Source organism: Amblyomma maculatum, chromosome 7, assembly GCF_055883805.1.
Source record: "Amblyomma maculatum isolate TAMU_Amacu chromosome 7, ASM5588380v1, whole genome shotgun sequence".
In the NCBI taxonomy this organism is placed as follows: Eukaryota; Metazoa; Arthropoda; class Arachnida; order Ixodida; family Ixodidae; genus Amblyomma; species Amblyomma maculatum.
Window position 1 is genome coordinate 96358189 of NC_139350.1, and position 12760 is coordinate 96370948.

Below are 12760 nucleotides of genomic sequence, written 5' to 3' on the forward strand. Positions count from 1 at the left end.
GAGTGCCGTGTCCACTGCGCCACCCTGCGGGGGTTGTTGTAGTGGTGCCTTGCTCACTAATTTTGATGCAATAGTAACCGAGTTTGCAAGTCGCTACACCTGTCTTTCTTCTGCCACTATCGGTAATGATGTTGATGTTCAAGAAGAGCGTCTTGTTTTTATGATTAAGCCGCTTCATGAAGGCGATAAGTCCTCCATTAACCTTAACTAAAATGGAAGACGCAGTTTACCGTTTGCTGCTTTCCAAAGCTCCGGGTTCTGATTGTCTACCCGGTGAATTTTAGAAAACAAAATCTGCTCTCTGCCCTGCCCTACTCCAAATTTTCGAGACAACCGTACTGAAAAACCAAAAGTTCTACGTGGCAATAACCTCATAAAATCTCATCGAATCGCATAGACTCTCATACAGTGCACATCGTTATCATAAAATATCGTACATAATTTATGATAATGTACAAGAAGCTATGAGACCTTATGCAATTATATGCGACTTGTATGTGATTCCTTATGAGAATTGAGTGAGATAGTGTGGGAAAATGTGGTTATTGTCTCATACAATTTTTTCAGTAGGGCAGTAATCACCCAAACTTTAAAGATGCTATTTTTAATACAAGGATAGGCCACAGAACACATCAAACGGGATCACACCTGCTGGCGAAGTCGGGCGATTCGTGCTTGTGTCGAATCAAAGTTGACAACAGGCTTGTTTTTGATCCTTCTAGCCCTGCCCGCGTAGCGTAATGTGCTGAGGGTCTCCTCCAGGTTGCTGTCTGCCGGGCTGATGCAGGCAATCATCACAGTGTGGCTGTTGCCCCCCAAGAAATCTAGAGAAATAAAAATGAACGCGGAAGAGGAAACTCAGTGCTAGGAAGTGACGCATCTGTAACGTAGTTACAATAAACCACGTATAATGCTACCTCTAAACGATAGGTTGCCTAGTCCACGAACATACAAGGGACATCGAGAACAGCGCTTTTAAATTACTTTTAGCAAATATCGGTCCTCCAGGTCTTTTTGGTTATATTGGCAATAGTTCAGTGGCAAAAATATAACTGTCGCTCTGAAAGCTAAACCTAGACATATCCCATAAAAAGCGTCCTTGGAAAACAAAGAACAGACCGCCGCCGTCTAGAACTGAATTTCAGCGCACCATGACCTCGCTTATTCGTTGCTGAATTGTTTATTGACGCATGCAATTTGCTCGCAAAATTGGCTGGCAGTATAGTTTCACCGATATTACCTTTCTTGTCTTCTAGCTTTAGAAATCTGCGAATTTGGCAAAGCTCGCCTTAATGTGACTAGAATTTGGAATTATTTCGACGCAGACCAATACGTACTCAGCGTCCTTTTAATCACTGTAGAGCCTCCCCACTTTGTAGTCGCCTTATTTTAGTTAAACCCTCGTGGCAATTAAATGCTTCTTATTAGAAATGGTTCCCATTTTTGAGCCAGCTAGGATTTACTTATACCTCCAAACTTAAAATGTGCAAAATGAAGGGGCATAAACAATAAAATTTGTTTTATCAGCCATAGTCTTAAACTGACAGCCCCTTGTTAGAGGGTCGGAAAACTTTCTGCATATTTCGAACAGTTCCTAATACATCGAGGGAAACATACGTGGTGATCCCATAAAAATGTTACTTGTCCCGTATCAGCCGAAATTTACTGTTGTTTAATGGTACTCAGAGACTCAGACGGCACTAGCAAAATGTCTTATCACTGTGTTCTCACCATGGCACGGGTGATGCTGCACACTTTTCCTCTTGAGTGTAGTGTCACACACATTAGAGCATAGTTGATGTGTATACCATGTTTAAGCAACAGCGCAAAAAGACAGAGACGAGTGGAAGGAGGTACACAACGACGGCTGAGGTGCACGAAGCAGTTGTGTACATCCTTCCACTCGTCTCTCTCCTTTTGCACTGTTACCTAAACATGGATGATCACCAACTAGCCTTAACCTCCGTTTTTCTACAGCTGATGTGTAACCCCTCCCATATTGATCGCATGCTCAGACTCGCATGATTTTACCATTGCTGTTCGTCGTCTGAAAATTTCTAACACCGGCTTCAACCCTTTCAGAATATAGTGTTTCCTCTTTCTCCGTATACTGTCACTGGCAAAACCCTTCCCTGTTACCCTAGTACTTTCGTAATATGCACCTTCTAAGAATGCAATGCCACAAACACCAAGAGTAGATTGTGAGCTTTCACCACGGCGCAGCTTTTAGACACACACACAGACAGGCAGCTGTCAGTTGTAAAAAGAGCACATGGTGGGCGCATGGTAAATCCCGCCTAATCTGGAGCAGAACAGTGCAGTTTGCAGTGGCGAGCCTCTCATGGACAACACTATTAAGCTGACGTCTCGCACCAGTCAACTGCTATGCCAGTTTGAGAAGTACTGTACGCGCACTAATTTAGTATGGGTACTGCCACTTCTCTCACGGCGAAGTGTGAACAATTATAGACCTTTAGTATAGTTATCCCGCTATAGTAAACTGGAATATATTAAAGTGAAACTCAGCTCTTGTTTTTTATTGCATAAGCGACTCTATATTTATTCATTTATACTAAAGCCGTTTGTATTTAGACATGAGTATAGTAAAAGGGCACCAAAACATAAATACCTCAGGAGATAGGACACCAGGCCTCCAGGGGAGCCCCAAATAGCAAAATTTTATTCACCAATATCACGTCAATGTCGTAGGATAAACTTCTGTCTTCCATATTTCCCATTTATGTGTAGCCCTGTCTGTACGGTTAATGTGTTGCACTCGTCATTCTTACCCTGGTTCAGCAATGTGCACATATAAAAATCACTAACAAATCAAATTCACTACGAGTATGGTGCAGTACAATATAGTCGTAAGCAGCAGAGGTGCAGATTGAATGTTTCTTAATATCATATGTGTGTGAATTAACGCCGTTCGAGGAAAATAAAAAGGTTGGGCATTGCTATTAGGACACCCTTACTAAACACTGGCTAACAATACCTCAATCTCACAACACGTAATTCTCGAAATACTTTTGAAAATTTTAGATCAAAAGTCATTCTAAATTACAAAAACAAAGCTCTATGAGAAAACCAGACACCAAAAATATTAAATTCTAGGCAGTTCAATACGGTTGCAGCGCAGCTGTTTGCTGCAGAATCGAGAGCTTCTCAATACCTGGGCCAAACTACTGCTATAACCCAAAGCAAGGACACAGCGAAAGGAAATAACATCAGTAGTCGCTAGTATAAGTCAAGATTATGTGAAATGAAAGACCTGAACTGGGATAAAAATATCCGTTCGCAGTCAGTGCACTTTACTTAACGATGTTTAAGTGGACTGAGAAAAACAACGTGAAAAATAAAATTTTTTATGAACCTCGTTAAGGCACCCACGTTTGTCCTGTAGAGTTTTGTAGATAGAGCCATGACAAACAAAGGAAGTCGAAAATGTAGTCGTTAAATGCAATCCGCATTAATAACTCCAAGTATTGGTCAAAGCTGCGCTCTCTAAAACATGAGATGGTGGTGAAGAAAGCAATTATTGTGCGCTGTGCACAGTAAAGTACACAGTATGTGCCACATTCCCAATACGCAACCGTGCAACCCAGGCATGATCAAAGCCAAAAAATGTTTGTACGTACCCTGAAGCAGCCTCGTCAGTTTAGAGTCTCGGCATGGTACGTGGGGGTCGCCATCGCATAGAGCGCTGATGGCATTGCCAAGTGACGAGAGGCCTCTGTTGATTTTGATTCCTGTGAACAAATTCGGAGTACACACTCATCCATCTTTTGGCACTGATAATGATATGTCAGCTAAGGGACAACCAAACAGCTAAAACCTAAAACACGATATGATTTGATATCAAGCGATGTATCTTTGAAAATGAAGCACTAAATTACAACCGTGTGCTGTGATCGCAATGGATAATTTACTATTACGCGTAATTCGCTTATCACAAAAGCCATGTAGGACACTGGTTAAGACGTCCTGAGTCACTTGCGTGAGCAATGAAGGAAAGTATTGAACCTCGTAGAGAAATATTCAACCCTACATGTAGTGTATGAAATCTGGCTTTCAAACCAAATTATCAAAACGTCGACTATAAAAGCTGCATGGAGAACATCGCGGACTACAAGCTGCACAAAAACTGTACATTCTCGTTCAAAAATTTCGATATCACTGGATGTGTTACGGAGCGTAACAGTAGCGCACCCTCATCTGAACTATTCTGCCGCAGTGACTACTGTGCCTTTTTACCTTCCAGCTGCTCGCCCTTTCCTAGCATTAGAGCCATCCACCAACAACTAGCAGCTTAAACATTCAAACATTGGCAACAAACCTTCCTTGAGCCTTTCGCCAACTGCCTTAGTTTTTCCAGCTCGTTCAGATCCAGCGAGATCCACTGTATGGAAGTTGGCTAGCCTTGTGGAGACACCATCTCCTTTGTCCCGCTGCTCTACAATCATGGTGAAGATTGCGTGAGACCGAGATGACCGCAAGTTTATGTTGGTCGAAGCTGTGCATCGAGATGCAGAGGCGTTCTCGAGACGCTGGAGTGTCTCTTCGGGAGTGGTCACACTTACTTCCGTCAGGTTGGTCACCTATTCATACGAATTGAAACAAAAGCACAGACAGTGTATCAGCAAGCGTTCGCCCTCAACGTGAAAGCTGGAAAGGGGATCAAAAGAAAGAGCGAACATTTCTAGTACCACCTTTTTTTCATCTGAGGATAAGCATGCAAGGAACATTGCACTGTTCAAAAATACCAAGGATAGAGATTTCTCCATAAGTTCAAGGCGCGAAACCAAACACGGGCACAAGAAAGGCAACGGGAAGGAGCGGTTCGTCCCGTTGCATTTCTTGTGTCCATGTGCGTTTTTGCGCCTTGAACATGAACTCTCACCAACTAGCCCGACAAAACGTTATTTCAAGGTAGATATTTGTTCACAGCCCTTTTATATGTTTAGGAGAAGGAAGAGAATACGTTTATTGTGAGGCTGAAATAATTTGTGAAAGGAAAGTGGGGATGGCTATAGCGCTGGGTGTCAGACCCCATTCCAAGACGCCATTGGCCGCTGCCACTGCTCGAGCTCTCTGGATCCAGGCCCGCTCCTCCAGGTCCGAGCTGGACAGGACCGCCTTCCAACCCTCCCTATTTGAATGTTATAACTGCTATATTTGTGTTTTGCTGGCAAGCCTAGACCATGTGGGATAGGTCAGCATACTGCCCGCAGAATTTGCACCTACCCGTGAATGCCGGATCCACGTACGTATTTTAGTATGGCGACAGTTATAAAACACCCGGTTTGAAGTCGACTAAGGTGGCATTCCTTATATCTGTCGAGACCCTTGGCGGTTCACGGGAGCTCCCCCCTGCAGAGCCGGAAATGAGTTTCCGTCTGCGCATAAATTATGAGCGGGATTGTTATAGTTGCTGCGGTGGAACCGGATTATTTTAGCGGAACCACGGGTAGGAAAGCTCGGGAACCGAGTGAGCTGTCTCGTTCCCCTCCACCATCTGACGACCGTACACCCACATTATCTGTTTTTTTTTTTTTTTACAAGTAGCTGAATCTGAATTGCACGTATGTGGCAATAATATTCTGCAGGTGAGTGGCGCTATCATACCCCGCACGTAATTTCGGCAAACCTGTTGCGAGTCCGACATTATATATCCTGCGTCGGAGTGGGTGGAGGCCAGTGCAATCGCCACTTCCTCCAACATCAGCGCGTCACTAGTTTTTACCGAGAGCACGTTCACCTGTCTTTCTTCGTGCACAACAGTGATGGTGCAGATGCCGTCCTCGCGGGAACCCGCTGCATCCGCGTGATATATGTGCCTCTCTTACTGCCATAGTTATTTTGCATAAATGTTTCTCTGCAGGCTTGCAGCTTCCCCTTATTATGCTCCCAATTCATGTTTTTAGAGAGCGGCTTAACCGTCCAAATATTTTCCACATATCCCAGATGTCCACTCTGTTTTCGATGATGGGGAGATGATGGGGAGATGCCCGAGAATTAGGTCTCAGAGGTTTTGCCTGCCGATGCTGCTCACGGACAGCTTAGAAATATGCTTTGTTACTATTATGGATCCCTATTATGGATCCCGATTTGGAGCAGGCACTCCGCATAGGTTCTGGCCTGGAGTCCTAGCGCCTTTTTAACCGCCGCCCGAATCACCGCGTCAAGGGTTCCACGGTCGTTCTTCCTCAGCTTGAGATAGGGCGCCACGTACTCCCCACGAGTGACGCCGAACGCCGAAACCAAGCAAACGGTTTCTTGTTCAAGACGTACACCGTTCTTGCCGGAGATCCTGCTAATCATCCTACTAATTTCTCCGCAGGTGGACTTTCATTTTTCAGGGTCTTGTAAGTGTTACCCAGGTTATCAATTTGCAATCCCAATACCCGAAGTATGTCCATTTCTGGTATCGAATTGCCGTTAGCGTAAATGTGTATGTTTTGTCCTAGATCATTAGGTTTTGCAATGTGTAAGAGTTCTGATTTATTCGGAGCGCACTCCTCTCGGAAGGCTCCCACCATCTGCCCTAAGTTACCCATGGAACGACCAGATGGTAATGTCGTACACGTATATGGCGGGGCGTACGCCATTCACTGGCGTTGAGCTTCTCTGGGAGCGCTATGAGGGCAACGTTAAAGAGCAGCGGAAAAGAACAGCTCCTTGAGGCGTTCCCCGTGTTCCCATATCGATTGGCCCGAATTTTTATTGCCTAAGCAATATTACGCCAGGTTTCAGCCCGTAGCGTAAACCTGGCCGGTAGCCACGTTTGACCTTTACAGCGACCGTAGATGGGGCCCCTCTTCAAGCCGTCGGGTAAACCCAGTCGGTAGCCCCGCCGCGCCACGGAGGCAGAAGAAGAAAGAAGAAGGAAGAAGAGTAAGAACAGAAAGAGAAGCTACGTAGGCTTTGCTTACGCAACCTGCCGGATTGAACTAAAGCTAAACCTCAGAAATGTTTTTATTGCCCAATCTGATATAAGATTTCTGATTTTCTCAGTTTTTATGTAGCTAAAATATTTCTCGCCGCAATTGTTGCCGTTTGAAATTTTCACTTTTACAATAATTAACGTTTTCAAAGACCATCATCAGGTCCAGGGTCAAAATCGCCCTGTCTCTGAACTCCCTAAAAGGAGATCAATAACTTCCCTATTGATTTGGTGCAGTACATCCTGCGCTGATAAAAGTGGCCGGAAGCCGAATATGGAGGGCAGCAGCAGCCCATGCTGTTCCAAATAGTCGGACAGCCTTTGCCTTACTGCCACCTCCATGAGCTTATCGGTGCAGGACGTGAGAGTGATTGGTCTTAAATTTTCTTTTTTATCTTTATGCGCGGCTTTGGGATGAACATTACTATGGATGATTTCCGGTCATTTGGTAACATCCCCGAGTCCCAGCAATCATCACTGGCCGTAAAATCTTCCAGGGTTTAAACGTTGCGGTTGGCCAGAAGGCAGACCGTTATCAGGTCGTCTTCCTGTGTCGTTCCTCGCCTCATAGTCATTAATGCGGTTTTTATTTCTACAACGGGGAATTTTACATCCTAATTATGGTGTTTTTTCGCTAGTGTATGTTCTAAATTCCTCATCTTCATCTACGGTCGTACATGAATATGTTTCTTTTAGTTTGCCGGCGAGCTGTCATCCGTGCCTTTGAAGTTATTGAGTACCCTCATCAAGTAACTGCTTTGTTTGCCTTTAGATTTATTAGGTTCAATGAAGCACCTCCCTACCCTACTGAAATAACTGTATGGGGCAATAACCTCACATTTTCTCACACAATCTCATTCAGTTCACATAAGAAATCATAAGAGCATATAATTGCATCAGGTCTCATAGCCTCTTCTACATTATCATAAATTATGTAGGATATTTTATGATAATTATCTGAACCGTATGAGAGTCGATGCGATTACATGAGATTTTATGAAGTTATTGCCACGTAGAATTTTTGCTTTTCAGTAAGGTACTGAAAACATGTGAGGCAATATCCTCACATTTTCTCACACGATCTTACTTAATTCGCATAAGCAATCACATACAAGTCGCATATAATTGCATAACATCTCATAGTCTCTTGTATATTATTATAAATTATGCGAAATATTTCATGATAATGATGTCCACCGTATGAGAGTCTATGCGATTAGGCGAGATTGTGTGAAATTATTGCCTGTTAGAACTTTTGGTTTTTCAGTAGGGCTGAGAAGGCTCCATGTACTTTTCCTGCTGAGGGTGCCTCAGATGGAATCGCATCTGGATATCCAGATGGTTTTTGCTTGAGATCACGCTTATGTTTCTGCCTGTTTGGTTAGCTCGGAAATTCTCAATTTTAAGCTTACAGTTCTGTATTAAGGTTTAAGAGCGCAGCACAATGCAAAAGCACTACATCATTGCTAATGCGGGTACCCCAAAATAGGAACAGCCTATTATAATCACGTAACTATATAATCATAGCCGACGTACTTCGAGCTGCACGCTCCTAATCATGCTGTTAGCCCAAAACAATTTAATGCACTAGTGAAGTCTTACCCTAATCGTGCCAGCGTGATCCTCCCGTATCGTCAATGGTTCTCGAAATGAACTTTTGGAGAATAAATCAAAAATATTTTTCTTGCATATCTGCGAGAAAGTAGAAATGACATTAAATCCATGACAAGCCAGTTGTACAACTACAAACCTGATGCCTCCTGCATTTAGGTTCAGTTTGTATCTCAAAGACGTGAAAGAAAATTTAGTTGCACCCGAATATTCGCTTGCTTATTCAAGGAATTTGCAGTAAAATAAAGAAAAAACCCTTGATGTAGGTATAACATACAGGGTTGCTTCAAGAGAAATAGGCATATACACACAGAGCAGAGCATAGACAAGTTAAAGCTTGAAGGGTCAAGACTTCAAGCAAATGATTCATCAGCCAGAAGTTGATGACCGTGCTTGGTTTGCCCACAAAGTCTACTGCGATCGCGCTCGAATCGAAAGAGAGCTGGATCTTTTTGCCACTCAGATTGCTAAAATAAAATAAACGCCGCTTATTCCGCCTATGTGGTGGTTGTGTAAAAGGTTAAAATCAATCATTCCTTCTGAAGCAGCATTCATGTCTTTTGACGACAAGCGCAATGGCGCAATCTCGTTGTGCGATGCTTAGGAAATGGTCGAATTGTGCAACACATTAGGGAACAAAGCTTCTCTATTTATAGGGGAACTTGTTCAAGAAGCACCACTTGGGAATGAAGTCTTCATCGCAACAAATATATCGGTGGCGTTTCACTCATGACCTGATTATCGACAGTGATATATACATACAGCAGAATAGCTCACACAGCTTGGCTCTTTAAACTTTATTGGCCATATTTAGTACATTGTTGCGAATTACACGTCTCGTATTTGCTGTCTTGCATACAATGAACTCACCTCGAGGAAAGTAGCTCGTACGAAGAATATTTTCTCTGTGCTTGTCGTGATATGCTTGAAAATATCGTCAACTATCCTGGCGATAATGCTCGCATCGTCACAGCCGGTGTCATTGGACGACGAGCGCGTTCCGATAGTGAACGTTTTTCCAGAGCCCGTTTGGCCATAGGCGAGAATGGTGGCGTTGTAGCCTTGAACATAGAAGATACATTCTTGGTTTCAAACATAATCGCTGACGTGAACTCATTGAAAATGTAAAATTGTATCTAGAAAGTATAAGGGGACGGGGGCCTCGTAGAAAATTAGCATGACGCACAAACTATACCTACAACTAAGAGATGCAAAGGGGGCGCTTCATTTCCGGACAAATTTCGGTATGACGACAATACGGACACGAAGTTAAAAAATTTATAACGTGAATCAGCTCAAAATCAAAGTCCGAGACAGCCACTGCCTTAGCTTAGGCGTGCATGCGACGTGTGATGGATGTGCACGGTCTGGATGCGATGTAGAGGGCTTTGAACCAATGGCAGCAGTAAGGCTTTCTCTATTCTTTGAGAGCACTCCTGATGCATAAATGATTACAGAATGCGCATTCTTCAAAGAAAGCCCCAAAAAGAATAGAAAATCACTTTTGCCTAGGCCCTCTTGGTTTTCAATGCCATACGTCTTCTCTCGTGCACACACCTCGATCACTGCGATTTCAGCTTACAGACGCCTAAGAGAAATGAGCAACACGTACTAAGCTGTTCAGTTTTGATGCACAATATGATGCATATTGTTGCTACTTGAGAAGTGCATTACAGTGCCAGTGTTCTTGCTGTCTCCAGTTTAAACTCTTGCTGCATGTTGCAGTTACGGTAGTTCACCAACTATAGGCAAATGAAACAGTTATGTGGGCAGAGGAAAAAAGGTATTCAATCATTTATGACTTTTTTGTGTCTGCTGTGATTTTATTTCTGGCATGAGAGAAATCGAACATTTTTATTGCAAACGCTTAACCACACGCACTCTTCAAATTTGCTGGGCTGGCTCAATACCTCGCTACGTGTGGCTTTCAAACCAGCCCCAGGACAAGCTTTGCACTCTATCTCATAGCCGCTTTCTTCTCTTGCTAAGTTGCCAGACTTTCGGGCTGCGCTTCGGATGTCGCCGCCTTCATACGTTTTGACAAGGTTGGACTAAATACGTTAATTAGGCCTCCATCCTAAGCAAAGCCTAAATTACTGGTTCTCAAAATATGTTCTGGGTCTGGTCCGTTCTTTTAAGACAAAAACATTTCAAGGATCACGTCAAAAATCTCGCGCACGCGAGATTGGTTCGCCAGATATGTGTCCGGCAGACGTCGTAATTGGTTCTAAAGTCGCCATAATTTATCCGGCCAGGACGCCGAAATACGTATTGACGTCGACATAATTTCCCGATTCGGCTACTTAAGACTAGTTTCTATAAAAGCCCAGTATGGTCCGTGTAAATCTTTTCAGTCTCGCGTGTCAAGCAGAGGAGTCCTAAGATGCCGATGTCACCGACCACGACACCAAAGGAAAGAGAGAAACGAAATTATAACGAGTACACAAAGACAATATACAGGTAGAAGAGAAGAGGTAGAAGAAAAGAAGGTGCAAACGCTCTCGCCATTAAGCTCTTAAGTGAAATTAAATGCAATTCTGAAATTTGTTTGTAACTGTGTTTTTGTTGTATCTGAATGTCCATTTAATTTACTGGATAAGGAGCCTCACTGTCTGACGATCGTCTTTGACTCTCTTCACCTCTGGAAATAATAATACATGTACAGGTGCTGTTAGATTTCGTCTCCTTTGAAATTCAGCCATTGTGCAGTCATTTCAAGCCACAAAATTTTGGTTATTGAGAAAGTGTTTGCTACAGCTGCAAATACATTACAATGTTTAGATAAGGTAGAAAATGTTTTATTCTGCATCTGGAAATAATGTAAACCAGTGTAATGAGCATGCATGGAACCATTTCTGTTTGCTGTGCGTGTTTCGGAGCTACTCACTAGAAGACATTATTGAAAAATTCCCACCGATTTTAATAAAGCAACTTCTTCACGCATGACTGTTGTTAAGCGCCTTTGTCAGCCGTTTCTTTACTCGCGGATTAGGAGCGCGCTGGCACACATTGGCCATCTTACGCCTTGTGTTGTTGCGGTGCTTCATCATGCTCTACACAGCACCACAAGAACAGATAAGTGGTGCAGGAACACTGCGGTTTATCATTGCTTTTCGGAGCAAGACTGCAATGACCAGCGTTTTGTTCATTACCCTTAAATAAGTTTAGCGTGCGAAAGCTCATTTTCTAATTCATCATGCTAGGCAACAAAATAATTCAGGCTAATTTAGCTATACTATGTTACTACCTTAATAACGTCTTCTAGAAAATCAACCAGCTATACGTCACCCCCATACCTAGCCACGAAGGCAAGGGAAACCAGGAGTACTGGTTTAACAAGATTTGTAGGCGCTTGAAAAATGGCGCTAATCTCTCATTTCAGAAAGGTAGCGAGTTCATCAGAACCTGACATTATGACAAACGTAGTAACAATTTTGGCACTACAACAATGCGCCAACACCGTTGTTCTCTTTAACGGTCATGCAAGAAAGGTAAATAACGATGCTGCTACATTTTCGTGTCTCCAGAACCAAGTTTACCCGTGGGATAGAAATGAAAACTTTTAATCGTTATTTTTGTGGGCAGGCTTTATATGCTCACCTTCAAATATCCTGGGCAGCAGGCTGGAGACGCATGCCTCGTAGACCTCAGCCTGGCTCGATTCTTCACCGAAAACGTAGTCAAATTTGAACATTTTTTCACCACGTAAAACTATAGTCTGTTCATTCGGCACTGTCCGTGTGCAAACTTGGCACCCTTCCAGTACTTCATTGGACACTAGTGGGCGGCAGCGCACCGCCACTTTCACGGGGATAGTTTTCTCCATTCCGGTTTTGATTGAGCAAGAGGTCTGCAGAGAAAAATGATAATCAAAGGGTTAAACTTTGTCCGAAAGCAGCTAACGAGGAAATGAAAGAGAAACTTTGGAGGTACAGCAGTAGCTTGAAACATTACTACAAAGAGGTGTGCTGCGCATCTGGCATTGCAATGAGTTGCCGCAATTCACTGCAAATTCAAAAATGAGCCGACGCATTCATTTAAGAGCCTCACAAATCCGGTACGTTTAAATTCATCAAGCTTCTCCAGCGCTTAAAAGCAGATGAATGCGGAAAAAACAACAGAGAATTGCTTAAGGAATACATCTATGCTCGATTTAAATAAACAGGAACAGAGAGAGTGGTTGAAAGCAGCAACCAGCTGACGAAT

General features: G+C 43.3%; 1 protein-coding gene across 1 annotated transcript; it reads right to left on the reverse strand.

The window, feature by feature from the left end:
* Positions 1–642: 642 nt before the first annotated feature.
* Positions 643–12380, reverse strand: LOC146184003 (chromosome-associated kinesin KIF4-like). The gene is made up of 5 exons (XM_084608469.1): positions 12155–12380; positions 9425–9615; positions 4337–4598; positions 3639–3749; positions 643–824 (listed from the first exon to the last, which is right to left on the reverse strand). Exons 1-5 carry the CDS (start codon positions 12378–12380, stop codon positions 643–645), a joined length of 972 nt encoding a protein of 323 aa, XP_084464595.1.
* Positions 12381–12760: the final 380 nt, after the last annotated feature.

Bases quoted from the DNA above. Each gene is read 5' to 3' on its own strand.
- LOC146184003 (XM_084608469.1), bottom strand. From the start codon at position 12,380: ATGGAGAAAACTATCCCCGTGAAAGTGGCGGTGCGCTGCCGCCCACTA. The intron at 9,616-12,154 runs GTGAGCATATAA...TCTATGTTCAAG, and splicing joins GCTGCCCAGGATATTTGAAG to GCTACAACGCCACCATTCTC. The intron at 4,599-9,424 runs GTGAGTTCATTG...TCGTATGAATAG, and splicing joins TACGAGCTACTTTCCTCGAG to GTGACCAACCTGACGGAAGT.